This window comes from Typopeltis vanoorti, chromosome 3 (genome assembly GCF_054136105.1).
Source record: "Typopeltis vanoorti isolate ZY-2024b chromosome 3, IOZ_Tvanoo_1.0, whole genome shotgun sequence".
NCBI lineage: Eukaryota > Metazoa > Arthropoda > Arachnida > Uropygi > Thelyphonidae > Typopeltis > Typopeltis vanoorti.
The window spans coordinates 87,179,199-87,196,302 of record NC_143551.1 but is presented as its reverse complement, the minus strand read 5'-3'; the positions used below and the strand labels follow the sequence as shown (position 1 = coordinate 87,196,302).

At 35.8% G+C, this 17,104-nt stretch overlaps 1 protein-coding gene across 1 annotated transcript in view; it reads left to right on the top strand.

The window, feature by feature from the left end:
* LOC150108353 (vezatin-like) overlaps nt 1-17,104 on the top strand; it is a 181,970-nt gene that overhangs the window by 35,358 nt on the left and 129,508 nt on the right. The window contains exon 3 of the mRNA XM_090415753.1: nt 7,635-7,709. Within this exon, the coding sequence (XP_090271879.1) occupies nt 7,635-7,709 (75 nt within the window). The remainder of the gene's footprint in view (nt 1-7,634; nt 7,710-17,104) is intronic.

The window sequence follows — 17,104 nt, the reverse complement described above, 5'->3', positions numbered from 1 at the left end:
AATTCAGGGGCCACATTGCACAAGTTGTGAAGACATCACATCGAATAATGGCAATGATGCAGAGAACCCTGACATGCAGAAATAGAGAGGTTATGAACGCATTCTATAAGGCCTTGATCAGGCTCATGTGGATTATTGTGCACAGATTTGGTCGCCAGGTTTTCATAGTAACGAGCATATGTTGGAAAGGGTATATAGAAGATTCACAAAGGTAGTCAGTGGCCTTTGGAATGTGGAGTACGAGGACAGATTAAGAGAATGTAAATTGGAAATCATATCCCCCCTCTCTTCCTCCTTCCGTGAATAGGAGGAAGGGGGGAGATACGATTGAGTCATATAAGCTGGTCAGGAGTTGTTATCAGGTAGACATGGAAGAGGTTTTTCATAGAATGGGAGAGGGGAGTAGAACAAGAAGCATTGCTGGAAACTGTATAAGGAGGGTGTGAGCAAAGGAGTGAGGAGCAGGCTCTTTGCATGGAGGGTGGTTGGTGAGTGGAATGCATTGCCTGAGTGTGTTGTGGATATGGATACATTGAATCAGTTTAAGACACAGTTGGATAAGCATTGTATGCAATAGTGAGTGCCTCCCACGATGAGTCTCTGACTCCATGGAGGTCAAATGTTAATAATAATAATAATATTCTAATTACTGTCATTGTCACTAAATACAATACATTGACACTAATTATTTATATACTGTATTTAATTGTACAATTAGATCATTTTCCTTGCCTTCCTAGACTGTTAATATATACAAGTACTGTTTATTGCTAGTTAGTTATTAATATTTCACAACAAATCTCTCTCTCTCCCACTCTTGATAGGGTATTTTTTTTTCTTCCAAATTATGCCATTATCAGTGCAACATGCATGTCTAGAGTTTATAGGATAACATGTAATTTAATATAATCATTCCATCTGATAACAGTTTATTGGACACATAATTCCACAGCTGTAAATTGGCAATGAATAATTGTCTCCAATGAATGTATTTCTGTGAATGAAATTATACATTGATTCATACAAATACATTCATTGGTCTCCAATACATTCATTTCAATTAATGGTTGGAGTCAAGTGATTTTCTCCAATGAAGCTATTTCTATTCACACTTCTTCTTTCCCTCATTAAATGTGGCAGTCATTCACATATGATTCATTATTATTATTATTATTTCCCAAGACCTCATGGAGTCAAAGACTCATCTGGGAGGTCCTTTTATCACACACACATCTCATCATACTGTGTCTTAAACACACTCAAACTCCTTGCAGACACCACACTCTCAGGCAAGGCATTCCAATCATTCACGAAAAAAACCTGCCTCTCACTCCCCTACTCACACCCTCTTTATACAGTTTCCAGGGATGACCTCTGGTTCTCCCCTGATCTCCCACTATTCTCTGTAGAACTTCTCCACCATTGATCTTATAACAACCCCTTACCAACTTGTAGGTCTCTATCATATCTCCCCCTCTTCCTTCTCTCCACCAGACTCTGCAAATTACATCTTCTCAATCTTTCCTCATACTCAACATTCCAGAGGTCAGAAACTACCTTAGTCAGTCGCCTTTGGACCCTTTCCAACATCTCTTCATCCTTCTGAAAACCCGGTGACCAAATCTGGGCACAATTGTCCATGTGTGGCCTAATCAAAACCTTATACAATGGAACGAGAATCTCCCTACTTCTACACGTCAGTGTCCTCCGCATCATTCCCAGAAGTCTTTGTGTTGTCTTCACAATTTTTGCGATGTGTCCCCTAAATTTTAGATCCTTATCCACTATCACCCCCAGATCTCTTATTTCCTCTACCTCCAACAATATATTCTCACCAAGCATAAATTCTGCATCCCATCTTTGTTTTCCAAATTTTAAAACCTTACATTTTGCAACATTGAACTCACATCCCCATTTGCTTGTCCAATCACTCAATTTATTCAAGTCTTCTTGCAAGGCCACAACATCTTCACTACTGTTTATGGTTCGTCCCAACTTTGCATCATCTGCAAACAACTGAATATCTCCATCCAAATCTTCACCAATATGTCTCATTAATTAATTTAAATCTGGTGATTTAAATTTACCAGCCCAATATAGACTGTCTCTTGGTTTCTGATACATCCTAAAGCAAACAGGTTATTTTTCCTACTTTCTACATAGTTTTGGTTTCAATGGAAGTACACACCACGATTTGTGCCATATTCACCTGATGTGCAAACAGGAAGTACAAGATAAATTCTTGTATTCTGTCCCAAAGCCAGGTATAGCACAGAATCACTTATCCCTACTTGTCACAAGTATGTTAAGATTGCCATTATATTATCCTGTATATGACTTGTATGGACTTGTATATGACAAGTATAACATATAGGAGGCAACTTGTAGCAGATCATGTACACTTTGCCATTGAACCTGTTTTCAGCAGGAGATGTTGATAATGTCTTTCAGAATAATTATGCACTATGTCTCTAAGTCCACGCTATAAGGAATTGGTTTAATTAAATATAGAGAACATCTTAATAGTCAGCAAATTCACTAATCTCACCCTATACTATTTGTGGGATATTCTTGAATGTGCCACAGGACATGCAGGTGTTATGCCCTTCACACATGATATGTGCAAGTGCAGCATAAAAGGATTCAACAGTAGCTTGCTGTGAGATTCTGTTGAGTTACTGTTGCTTAGTTTATATATTAAGAATACTGGGAATGGTTAAGAGCAGTGTTTCTTAAACTGTGTTCCATTGAACAGTAGGGACACCCTAGGGAATACCAGACGTTTATAACTTGTGGAGTTGATTAATTCCCAAACCCTTCAACAATATCTCTGAATGATTTCCAGACTTAGTTATATTTTAGTGAAACTCTTCTATAATACTTCGTATTTTAATACCTCCCTAATATGAGCATTAGCAAGTATACTTTGCTGATTAGAAATCATTAAATATCAGACAAAGGAAAGTATATTTGTTTAGTTCTGCTGAACAGAGCCCATGGAAATATTCTTAAAAGAGATGCAGTGCAGAACTGGCTGTCTCTAAGATGGTGGAGACTGTCAGTGGAAGGAGATGGGATTTATCACCTGAACTACCTGTTATGCACTTTGGCATGATGAGATTACCAACACCATGTTGTATTGGTGGAATTATGCTTCGAGAAACTGATGAGGCTAACCATATTGAACAGTACAAGTTATGGTGGATAGGAATTTGAAGTTCAAGAGTTATATAGTGAAAATTACAAATAACCTAAGGGATAATTATGATGTCGAAATAAACATTAACATGTAAGGATAAGGAAGTCATTTTGCCTCTTTACAAGGCATTGATGCAACCATACCTGGACTGCTGTGTGCAGATTTAACCTCCTAGGTTTGGAGGGGATAAAGAAGCTATGGAATGTGTTCATGGAAGAGTTATTATCTCGTTAGCAGGATTATTCCATAATCCTGCTAACAGAGATAATAACTTAGATGATAGCAAGATTATGGAATGTAGATTACGAGAACAGATTGAGAATGTATGGGCTTTTGACATTGATAGATAGGAGAAAGAAGTGTTATGATCAATGTCTCTTAACTTCTGAAAAAGTGTTATAGGATATGAAAATTTTCATTATGTGGAAGGTAGGGAGAGGATAGGTAGACATCCATTTGGGTGCAGTTAAAAAAGTATGAGAGCTAGATTTTCTCTCACAGAGAAGTCAGTGAGTGGAACAATTTGTTGTTGCAGTAGTGAGTGCATCTGGTGTGAAGAATTTAAGAGAAGTTATGATTGCTAGCATGGATGATGTTTGGCCTCTCTCTCAATGAGTCTTTGACTCCCTGGAGGTTTCATATAATAAAAATAATTGTTTTACTTCTAACCCACCTCTCAGAATAAATTCAAGTTGGTTTCAACACCTTGTATAATGCTACTCTATTGTTTTGACTTTGACTTATTGTCTTCTTCGTTCATATAAATTTATTCAACTGATTCACACCAGCTTATTCTATTTCCATATTTAGCCATCTTCACTGAAAATTGTCTAAATATAAAGATGTACAAAATAAATTAAAAATTCAATATTAATAGTTTTTCAAACTGAATTTCGTACTTTGTTATAGCAGTTATCAGTTTAGATAAAGAATCGTGCAGATTTGTTTTGTATTTATTTAAGCACATAGCTTCATGTGCATAAAGTACTCAGAATAATATCTCCAATTTTGATATCAGGTTTAATGTGATCACTTTCCTTCATAATGTGATCCGTATTACATGATCAATCACAAGTGGTGATAATGCGTTCACACCAGATATTACATCAAATCATCTTAATGTACTTCCTTCAGTTCTAACTGCTGACTTACAGTCAAATGTAGACTAGGGGGCCATGCATGGAAGCTGGGCAAGAGCGTGGTTGACAAGGGTGTTAGAGCTAGGTTTTTTACTTGGAGAGCGGTGAATGAGTGGAATAAGCTTCCAGAATCTGTTGTGGGTGCTACGACTGTGAATGAGTTCAAGGCAAGATATGATAGATACTGTGTGAATGTTGAATAGTTGTTCCAGACATGATGTTAGGGCCTCCCTCGATGAGTCTGTCGACTCCTTGGAGTTTCCCGGAACAATAATAATAATAATAAAAAGTATTGCTCAATATAATGTCCCATTTATGCCATATAATTATAGAATTTTGAACAACTTTTTCTCCTGGCACTTTGTCATTTCCCTTTGCCAGATCTATATAAATCAAAAAAAAGATCTATATAACTAAACCTGCTTACTCTTCAAGTTTCCCTTCCACAATTTTTCTTAGCCTGTTCTCAAGTATGCTCATATCAATCTTACCCAGAACACTCAGTTTGAAAATTCTTCGGTAATTTTCACATTCAGCTTTTTTCTCATTTCCATAGATAGGTTATGTGAGCTCTGCTCCAGTTATCTATAATTGACCTTGCCAAGCCATCTGAATTATGCAGTGCAGCCACCGTAAAATTCTTATACCTCCATGTTTGATATTTCTGACCAAACATCATCTCCTCCAGCTTCCTTTCCGTATTTCAGGGTTGTTTTTAATGGCTCTTTATTACTATTATCGTTATAGGCACCTCCATGGAGTCACACAATGTATCATACTTCTCCATGAATCTATTAGCAGACAAAGTATACTCACAACTGCCTCTGGCAACCCATTCCATTCATTCACAACTCTCCAAGCAAAAAATTTAATCTTCACACTCTTACTAACCACACCTTTATTCAACTTCCAGGGATGGCTTCTTGTTCTGACCCCTTTAGCCAAGTGCTGAAACATTCCCCCTGCATCAATGTTATAAACCCTTTAAGTAACTTAAATATTTCTATCATAATCCCCTCTTTTTTCTTCAGCAACCAACTTCTGCAATCCACAAACCCTCAATCTCTCCTCATAGGGAACATTCCACAGACCACTCATCATCTTGATCACTCACTTCTGAATATTCTCCACCACTTCCTCAACCCCAAGAAACCCAGGAGACTAGACTGAGCACAGTAATCCAGATGTGGATGTATCAAGGCCCTATGCATATTTTCATTATATAGAAGGTAGAGAGAGGATGTGGCAGGGTATCCATTTGTGTGCAGTTAAAAAAGCAGTGAGAGCTAGATTTCTCTCACAGAATTTTCTCTCTTGCTATTTCAGCTGTTGATTGTATTCCTCATAATATTTTCTACCACTTTCCTGTTGCATTGTTTCATTTAGTAATTATTCCAAACATATCTTTATCTTCAGTTTTCATGTCACCATTATCATCTTTGATTCCTTTTACAGTACTCTTTCCTCTATTTCTGAGCTTTTTTTCAATAGCCTCAGGAACATTTAACTTCAATGTTCATACTGAAGTCTTCCCGTGACTTTTGTATAGCTAGTTTTATACATTGCTTTGCTTTCTTATTCAGGTAATTCATTTCCTACTTTGATCTCCACCAAGGACTAATTTTTCTTATTCTTTGTATGAGCTACCATTTCTTATGACTTGAAAAAAGCATGCTCTTTTTTCTTAGTAGACCACTGTGGGATTATAGGTACAACCATGTCTCATTGTCCAATTCTCCATTCTAATATTTGCCAACATCGCTATATTTGATATTGCCTTCTGCTTAGGTTGAGTAGTATAGCTACTCCTTCCTTTCCTGATCATTACAGCCATCTCATATTTGTTATTTAGAAGAATCTCTTATGTTTTTGTCTTTTCTTTTTTCATTAACAGCAATTATAATGTGGTGCTGCTCTAATTTTTCTGCTTTCCACTTCTTTTCCATTGATATTTCTCATGTTATTGGTGCCAATCTTGAATTCTGCTGATGTTAAGTTTTCCTGTAGCTGACTTTTCACTGTTCACCCTGGTTCCTTGTGACAAAAGCAAATGGGGCCATATTGAATGAGGCAGTTCTTCACTTGACTTTTTCTTTTGTGTGAGCCGTCGCCTCTAATGACTTGAAAAAGTCCCTTGTCCTCTTCCTTAGTAGGACCTTCTGTGGGACAATAGACAAAAATAAGTCTCTTTGTCCAGTTCTTCATTTTGATGTTTGTATCAATGCAGTTCCTCATTTTGATGTTTGCATTTATATTGCCTGCCATTTGAGAAACTTATCTTTGTGTTTAGTGTTTAATACTATAGTTACTTCCACCTTACATGATTGCCTGAATATAACATCTTTTGTTATTTAGAAGAATGTCATCTGTTGTTGTCTTCTTTTTTTTTTCAGTAACACCAATTATATTAGACATTGCTGTGATACTTCTCCATTTCTGCTTCTTTTCCATTGATGTTTCTTGTGTTGCTGGTGCCTGTCTTGACCCTTGCTGGTGTTAATTTTGTTCCTGTAATTGCATTTTCTCTGTTGCCCTGGTTCCCCAACAAAAAAAAAGACTATATTTAACTTGGCAATACTTCATTCGGCATGAAATAACTAGTAAGAATATACATTGGTTAGTAAAAGGCAAATTGCTAGCCCATCCTTGTTAATTTGGAATCCTCATAGACACCTGTTAACAAGTTGCACCTCAAAAAAAAAAAAGATGAGGATTGAACATTAGGTCACAATTTGTTTACTTTTTTTATATTTACAATGTAATCAGCAATTACATTGTAGATATATGAAATATAGAAAAGTAACTACAATATAATATATTTACTTGTTCTGTAAAGTGATATAATTCCCATCAAATTGGTAAATATTCCTATTTTATTCATAAGTTGTAAATGTAATAAAATATAAAAGTAACAATAGATTCTCATTCTTTGGACCCCTGTTATATCATGAATATTGTTACTGCATGAACAGTTCACATTATATAATGTAATTATACATCAGTAGTAAAATGGATTATACTACTAATGCAATATCACCTAAGTAAATAAACAAAGACTAACTGTGTAACATGGCATTTCTGCATGAGTAGAAATGAAGAAAACACTGTACTAAAATTTGATTTTAAAGCTTAGTGATTAACTACACATTTGTACTGAGATCAAAAGTTTTTAGGTTTCATACCATGTTATTAATTGTAGAAAGAGTGCTGAACCATAATTCAAAAAGAATTATGTAATTAGTAAAATTGAATAAACAGTTCCTATATATTGTGTTTATAAATTTTTGTTTCCTTAGAGTATACCTAGGAAGATAATTAAATGGAGTTCCAATACTATTGTAAATGTTCTTATTAGTGATGCAAAGATGTTGGTAAGTTTCTTAAATCTTTTTTTCTAATTAAAAATAAATTACTGAAAATTTTCTCTTTAAATTTGTTTTAAATTTCTTTCATTCATCAGAGAGCAACAGAACTGTGAATATTTCTGTGCTTTTGTAACTTTATTTCATAAGCTGGGTTGAAATTGATCATGATAAATTTCAATAAAATCCATCAAAAATTATTTTTATGCTGAATATACAAAATTGAAGAAAATGTTTTCATATTAAAGTACTCTATCTGATCAAAAAATATCTGGATACCTGCACATCTCAACTCTCGCTCTAATATGAAAGTCATTAATATGGAGTTGGTCCACCTTTTGCTGTAACAACCTACATTTTTCAGGAAGGCTTTCCATTAGTACATTACTGCACTGTACATTCTCTTCTATTCTTCTAGAAGAGCATTAGTGAGGTAGGTTATTGATGTCAGGTGATTTGACCTAACTTGCAGTCGGCATTCCAATTCATCTCATAGATGTTTGATGGGTGGAGATCAGGACTCTGTGCAGGTTAGTCCAGTTTTCCAATACTCATATCATCAAACCATTCTTGTACAGACCTTGCTTTGTGGATGTGGACATTGTCATATTGATGCAAGAAAGGGCCTTGACTGAACTGTTGCCATAAAGTTGGAATCACAGAATTTGTAACTAGAGGGACCAGCCTGAAAACATGAAAAGCAGGCCTGGATCATGCCTACTCCACCAAACTTCACAGCTTGCACATCCTGTTTGTTCACATATCATTCTCTTGGCATTTACTAAACCCAGACTCATCCAAGGAATGCTTAAAGGTCAAGGGGGGGGGATGCTTAAGGGTCAAAGCTGTATAACTGAGAGGAGACCTCCACATAGCCTTTAAAGGAATGTGGAGACCTGACCAGGGCTTCTGACCTAATGTCCAATCCTCACCTTCTCGTGGTGCACCCTGTTGGGTATCTACCTGGATACTGAACGAATGAGGATGGGCTGGCAATTTGGGGTTTAACCGACCAAATTGTATTCCTATTGGTTAAACCAAATTACAAAGTGATGGTACAACATAATAAAATTTCATGCCGGCTGGGGTGTTGCCCAGTTAAACAAGGCCCTCGTTGTTTTTGCCAGGGAACCAGGGCAAACAGCAAAAAAGTCAGCTACTCGAACAAATCTGAAAACACACCCCAACTCAACATCACCAGAGTTAAAGATCGGTATTCTCAACATAAGAAACCTGAATGGCAAAGAAATGGAGCTAGCAGAGGAATTAAATAAGTACTAGATTGACATAATAGGGATGACTGAAACAAAAAAGACAAAAACTGGTGAGATCTTTCTGAGCAATAAATACAAAATGTTATATTCAGGCAATGACAATCAAGGAAAAGAAAGGGTAGCCATAGTATTCGACACAAAATATGAGGCTCATCTTCTTGAATGGCAGGCAGTGTCGAGTAGAGTGATTTGGGCAAATATCTGAATGGGGAACTGGACAATGAGACTTATTTGTGCCTATGGTCCCACAGAAGGTTCTACTAAGGCAGAAGTGGGGGAATTTTTTGAAGCTTTATAGAAAGCTACTGACACAATGAAAAAGGAAAAGTTGGTCCTTGTTGGGGATCTAAATAGCAGAGTAGGAAGTGATTGTCAGACATACAAAAATGTTTTGGGAAAATTTAGAGAAAAGAGCAAAGCTAATAATAATGGCAAAATACCTGTTGGATTTCTGCTCATGACATGGACTGGTTATCTGTTGAACAAATAAAACATTTCAGCTACTTAGGCACAATTTTTAGTGAAGATGGTAAATTAAATATGGAAATAGACAACAGAATAAACAAAGCTGGTATGGCAGGAAGTTAATTGAATAAATTCATATGAAATAAAAGAGAAATTAGTCAGAACACTAAATTACCTGTATACAAGACAGTGTTCAAACCAGTTTTAACTTATGGATCTGAGAGCTGAGTCAGAAGTAAAACACTTGACCAAAGACTAGAGACCGCAGATATGAGAGTCCTGAGAAAGATTAGAGGCTTGAACAAATGTCATCAATGGCAATATCATATTAAAAATGAGAATATTAGGAAAGAACTTGACATACTTAAACAGAATGGGTGAGGAAAGATTAGCAAAACAAGTGTTCCCTGCCAAGTTGGCAGGGAAACGACCCAGAGGAAGACCAAGATATAGGTGGATTGATACGGTACAAAGTGCCTTAGACGACAGAAATATAAGATCTGGTAATGTTGGAGTCTTGACAAGTAACAGACTGATTTGGAGGAAAATTGTAGATAGGAAGGTTAGTGATGATGTAAATTTTTCATGTAGTACTATCATATCCTGTACACCCTCTGAGGGTACATGGCAGGAATTTGATGATGATGATGAGACTCATCCATTGGACCGCCAGATGATGAGACATGATTCATCGCTCCAGAGAATACATTACCACTACTCCAGAGTTCAGCGGCAGTGAGCTTTACACCACTCCACCAAACGCTTAGTGCTACCCTTGCTGATGGTGTGTGTGGCTGTGCAACAATGGAAACCCATGTTCCACAGCTCTTGATAAACAGTAGTGGTTCTGGCATTGTTTGCAGAGGCATTTCTGAACTTGATAGTTGAATGTTTGTGATATGAATGTGAGTTGAATGAATGATAGTGTTACACCAAAAGTTGAATTGAGAATAGGTGATTTTTCCTCCACCATGCACTTCATTACTCAGCAGTCCAATTCTTTGATTTTGTGTGTCATGCCAGGTTATAAGTTCATTATGGTTGCTTTTAGACGTTTCCACTTCACAATATCATTACTTACAGTTAATTGGGACATCTGCAGCAGGGCAGAAATTTCTCAAACTGAGTTTTTGCAAAAGGTGTCATTCTATGATAGTGTTACATCGAAAGTTACTGAGCTCTTCAGTATGGCCCATTTTACTGTTAACATTTGTCTGTGAAGATTGCAAGACTCTGTGCTACCTTTTAAATCTTTATCAGCAATGATTGTGATGTAAATAGCCATATTCACTACTACAAAGGGATGTCTGGATATTTTTGATCACATAGTACAAATAAATTAAATTGTTCACCATTTGAACCTGAGTAAACTTTTATTCTTAAGTTCCAAGCCTAAAATTACTCTTATCTAGGAACATGCAAATAAAACAAGAATCTGTTGAAGGTTTTTCACTTGGTTATACTATAAATTAAAGATACCAAGAATTATATACAGGCAGCCCTCGGTTTGCGATGGTTCGATTTATGCCAATTCACAATAACGTCAGATGCCTGTGCATGCTTTCTTACTGTAGTGTGTCTGACCGATAAAACGATGCTAGCAGGCACTCTAGTGTTTGAGTGTTGTTTACTGATTTCTTTACTTTAGATATATATATATATATATATATATATATATATATATATATCAAACCTAGTTTTACTGTTGAATCTACCTAATTGTTCTATGTTATTTTTTTTACATACTACGTATTTAAATTGATAAAGTACATAATTACTTACCATGTCTGATGAAAGAAGTGCAGAAAAGTTAGCAGAACTTGGTGTTAAGAAGGTATGGAAATCAATCACACTTGAAAAGAAGATAGAGGTGATTCAAAGAATGGAAGATGGGCAGACACGTGCTAATATCTGTAGAGGTATGAACTTACCTCCATCGACTGTTACTACAATTATGAAAAATGCAGATAGAATAAAACAGTCTGCACAACAGTCTACGGCAGTACTAAGTGCCAAACATGTAAGTTATAGTAGGGGTAAACGTCATGAAAAAATGGAAAAATTATTATCATTATGGGTAGATGACTGGAATCAGAAAAACATTCCTCTGACGCAAGCTGTTATAACTGAGAAATAAAAACAATTTTTGAGGATCTTAAAAAGACAGATGGAGGCAAAGAAACATTTTTAGAGAGTGAAGGTTGGTTCATGAGATTTAAATCTTGAAGTAAGTGCCATAGTGTCAAATTATGTGGTGAGGCAGCAAGTGCAGATGTTGTGGCAGTGGCTGCTTTTCCCTGAAGAATTCCAAGACTGTATAGAACAAGGAAGTTATCCTTCTGATCTCATTTTTAATGTTGATGGGACTGGGCTCTACTGGAAAAAATTGCCATCACACACACACACACACACCTTCATTTCCTGTGAAGAACAGCTCCAGGTTTTAAAGCTGCAAAAGATAGACTTATGCTTTTGTTGGGTGTAAATGTCTCCAGAACTTTGAAGCCTAAACCAATGTTGGTGTACCATTCACAGACACCACGTGCCTTCAAGGGTCTAAAAGCCATGCTGTCAGTCTATTGGAAATGGAACAAGAAAGCTTTTATAGATTGGTACACAAATTATTTTTGTCCTACCGTGCTTTGCTTCTGTAAAGAAAATGATTTGCCAGCCAAGGCATTGCTTCTCTTGGATAGTGCCCCTGAACATCCTCAAAACCTTGCTGAAGTAAGAACACCATTGGATGTCAAGGTTGTTTACATGTCCCCAAACATAATATTGCTTTTGCAACCGATGGATCAGGGAGTTATTTCAATCTTCAAAGCCTATTATCTCCGTATAACATTTATGGAAAGGGTAAGAGTCTTGGACACTTCAGGAAAAACTATTAAAGACTATTGGCGGGCATTCGTTCCAAGCGGTCTTTTTGGCAGTCATTCAAAGTGTCAGCAAAGCTGACACTTGGAACGAAGTGTCAGCAAGGTGTTTAAAAGGAGCATGATGAAAATTTCGCCCAGCATTTATGCATGACTTCGAGGAATTAGAGCAAGAGGAGAAAGTTATTGAAGACGTTACCAAGCTTGCACGAGAGGTGGGATTGGACAATATTGCAGCTGAAGATGTGACAGAAGTCTTAGAGAGCCATGATAAACCGCTTTCCAATGAAGACTCAAAAGAATTAACCGAACAATTAAGTCAACATTCAAAGGAGGAGAAATAAAATGAAGAAGGTCTTCTGAGAGATATGAAAATGGCCGATTTACAGCGTATCCTTGCAAGCATAGAGACATTGACTGATGAACTCTGCGAAATGGACCACGATTGGGAGTGGAGTGCGAACGTAGAAAGGAGTGTAATCGCATCTATTTGACCTTACACTGAACTACTTAAAGAAAGAAAAAGAAAATCTAGGCAGTTAACACTGGATACTTTTTTCAAAAAAAAAATGCAGGTGATCTGAAGCCAGGAACTTCAACATAGAAATATGTAATATCTTTTCGAAGTTTCATATTTTTTGTATATAAATTTGTTTTGTTTTTCGTTATTAATAATTTTATTTTAACAAATATATATGTATGTATTATCAAAGCTTTAAATATAATAATGTTATGTATACTTCATGTGCATATTTTTGACTGCATGGAACATAACTTTGTACCTCCCATTAAAATTGGGTTCGGTTTATGCCCATTTTTTCAGGGACGGAAGTGAGCCATAAACCGAGGGCTGCCTGTTTATCAGGACTGGGGCAACTTGTGGTAAAGGTGGTATGACTTCACATCATTTGCCTTAGTATTCCATAATGCAAAGCACATCTCCTTGCAGACATGTATAATGCTATGCATTATAGGAAAGTCACTATCCAGACCGATTTCAACCTTTATTGAGGTTTCATCAGTGGGAGTCAGACTCAGAGGTGATACCAAGGTTGAAATAATGCAGAAATCATATTTCGATATACAAGTTGTCAAAAGGTGTCACATCTTATTATTATAATGCTCTGGATTAGAGATAGTTAGTCCTGAAAATACTTCAGTTTAATAATCCTTTATCCACATGTAAGCAAACTTTGTTTGCTTACATGTGGATAAAGGATTAAACTAAGAATAAGAAGCTCTATGTAGAGATGGACTATTCTACTAGACAGAATTTCTTATTTTGATATTTTTTGTGTATGTTAGTTTTATCCCAAAGCTTCTGGTAGTAGATATAGTATTGGTAATCTTTTAGTTTTTTCTTCTCTGTTGAATGGCTATTTTCTCCAAAATATGAAAGATGACATTTCCAGATGATTTAGTTAAACACCCAGTAGGAAGACATTCAGTGGTGTCAGTTTTTTAAATGGTTGGTGGTAAGAAATAGGTCATTCTGTGGGAGGAAAAAAAACATAGGGGTTATATAAATCAAGTGAATATTAAATTCAACAAAACTGAATGCAGAAACTATGAAGGTTTTGTACGAGATTTGACCAGAGAACTTACGGGAATACACTCAGCAGCAGTTACGAGTTGCCCTAGTGCGGACCTTATAGAAAGCATGATTGCTTTCCCAAGCATCCACATATTCATCTTCTATCAGTTTATTTTGATAAGGTTTCACTGGCCTGACAGCTGTTTTGAACTGGTTCGTTCTCCTCAGAGACCAGTGAAACTTTATCAAAATGGACTGATAGAAGGTGAATATGTGGATGCTTGGGTAAGCAATCCTGCTTTCTATTAGGTTTGCACTAGGGCAACTCGTAACTGCTGGTGAGTGTATTCCTGTAAGCTCTCTGGTCAAATCTCGTACAAAACCTTCATAGTTTCTGCATTCAACTTTGAAATAATGTTGGATTTAATATCCACTTGATTTATATAATTTTGCATTGCCGAAATGAAGTATTTTGGCTCTTTATTTTAGTAAAAACATAGGGGTTAGTTTTGATACTTCTTAAGGATGCTAGCAGTGTGTTCAAAGTTTGTTGAAATGTACAAGTTATTAACTGTATGATGCCAATAAACTATATTTTAAAATGGCATTAGTGTTATTTCACCATTGTAAATGCAACACCATTTGACTATATCAAGAGCATACAGAGGAAGAACAGTTATACTTATGGACACTTCTAATTATAATAGAAAACTTATCCTTCTTGTACAAGATGAATCCGCCTACCATGAGATCAGCCATAATCCTACTTAAAGTCAGCAGGTTGAACTGATTGGATGAAGCTGGGACAGTAACACCATCATAAAATTATGTACATATTTTGGTAGCACCCCTTATTCTTATGTTTACCAAAATCCATCAAAAACATTAAGGCTTTATGTTTATATAGCTTAGTGGGTATTTTCAGTTAAACTACATTAATTCCCCAGTCTATTGCAAAGTTTCTTTCTTGTTTATTAAGTGCTGATATAGAGTGATATAACTGCTCTGCCAAGGAATTCAAGGACTCATCAAGGGAGGACAAAAAAAATTTTGCCTTATGCAGGCCTCTATTTCATTTCTCTTCCCCCCCCCCCCCACTGTATACACATACACGCTCACAGATAATTCTAAATTAAAAATACCAAGAAATTATATACTTGGTTTAATCCTTTATCCAAGTGTAACTTGGATGGATGGAGTATTAGATGATCTGGGAACTCAGCTCTAGGTTTTAGTTTAAATTATTTGTTTGTTTGTTTTAGGGGGGGGGGAATTTACAGTATTTACAAAATGCATATGCAATAACTAATATTTTCAGATTCTTCACTGGCCTAAGCAATGAAATGATGCAGAGAAACCATGGATAACTATTTTTTAGGATTGTAGATGGACTTTGAGTTGGTTAAAAGAAAGATTTAATCTTATTTGAGTAATTCTGGTATGCACTGGATGAATGACACTGTACACTTCGATAAAGGATTAAACCAAGTATATAATTTCTTGGTATCTTTAATTCATAGTATAACCAAGTGGAAAAATCTTCAGTGTCATTCATCCAGTGCATACCAGAATTACTCAAATAAGATTAAATCTTTTTTTTAACCAACTCACAGTCCATCTACAATCCTAAAAAATAGTTTTCCATGGTTTCTTTGCACCATTTCATTGCTTAGGCCTGTGAAGAATCTGAAAATATTACTTATTGCATATGCAATAAATACTGTAAACCCCCTCCCTTCCCAAAAAAAAAAAAATAATAATTTAAACTAAAATCTAGAGCTGAGTTCCCAGATCATCTTACACTCAATCCATCCATGCTACTAATGTGCTATACGTTGCACTGATTTTTATGGGTGGTCTTCCCATTTTTATGGGAAGACCACCCATAAAGAGATACAAATTAGAATGTAAATATAAGTAGAAATAAAGTTCACTTTACTCAACTGTTAGTTGTAATTTTCATAAGCCAACAAGATGAATGTTTAATGTTACCTCACAGTATACATTATATTATCATTAGATGTATGAAGAACAAAATGACTGATTAAAATATCCATGATAAAATTACACTGCAAAATGATCCAATGATATACTAATCGACAAGAAAAAAAATTCCAGTCTGTTTCATCATGTTAATTAATGTTGGTTAGCTATCTCACATATTATTAGATAACTTTGTTCATTACAGCTTGGTATAAACAAAACCGGTGGAAAATACTATTTGATTTAGAATACCATTCATACTTTGAATCATTCTCATGAATAGTGACCAACAGCTAAAGCTTATCTATATGTAGGTAACTTTGTTTCCACAAAAACTGTTTAATACTCTGGTAAAATATTTTTTTTTTTTTATGGAATGTTTTCTTAAATTACTTGGTGTATTTTTAGTGTATTTAATGTATTTACTAATATATTGGTAGCTACACTGTCTGATCAAAAATATCTGGACACCCCAAATCTCATAATGGGAGTGCTTAAGCAGGGCATGAAAAATTGCCTGTCCTCATTTGAAATACCCTGAGTTCTGATAAGCCTCTGCAGATAACACTAGCACCATATCTGTTCATTGGGAACTGAAGAACATAGGTATCCTATGGTCATGCAAACATACACACACACACACACACACACAGGCCTAACCTCAAGGAGAATGACAAGTGTCAGATGCAGAGTGGTGCAAAGCTCACTGCCATTGTACTCAGACCTTTGCCATCTTGCAATCTGATGAATGACTCTGGATTTGGTGAATGCCAAAAGAATGCAAAATCCTACTTACCATGTAAAAAAAAAATGTACTTGCCCAAAAAATGTACCCCCCCCCCCCAGTTTTATAATTATGTCTCAGTAAGTTAGTAGTAGTTCCATAATCTATCACTGGTGCTGCATCTGTGTTTTTTAAAGTTAAAAGTTATTTTTTAGTAAATAAAAAATATTCTGTTTTATTCGAACTGCAGCTGCTCATCAGCTAGTAAAATAAACTTGACATAGGCAAGCATATTTTGTCAAGCCCTGACTGAAAATGGCAAAAAAGTTAATCTGTTGCCATAGTTCCCTATGACATGTTAATCCTGTTTCAATAACACACTGAATTAACAAATGTTTGTAAATAAAATACAAATTGTCATACAACCCTATAGTGCACTCCTGTGTATAACATTGCAGTAAATTTACAGGAGAAGTAATATAAAATCATAATATTCACCAAGAGGAGTCTTATAATTCCTTGGGTATTTGAATTAAAATATATTAAAA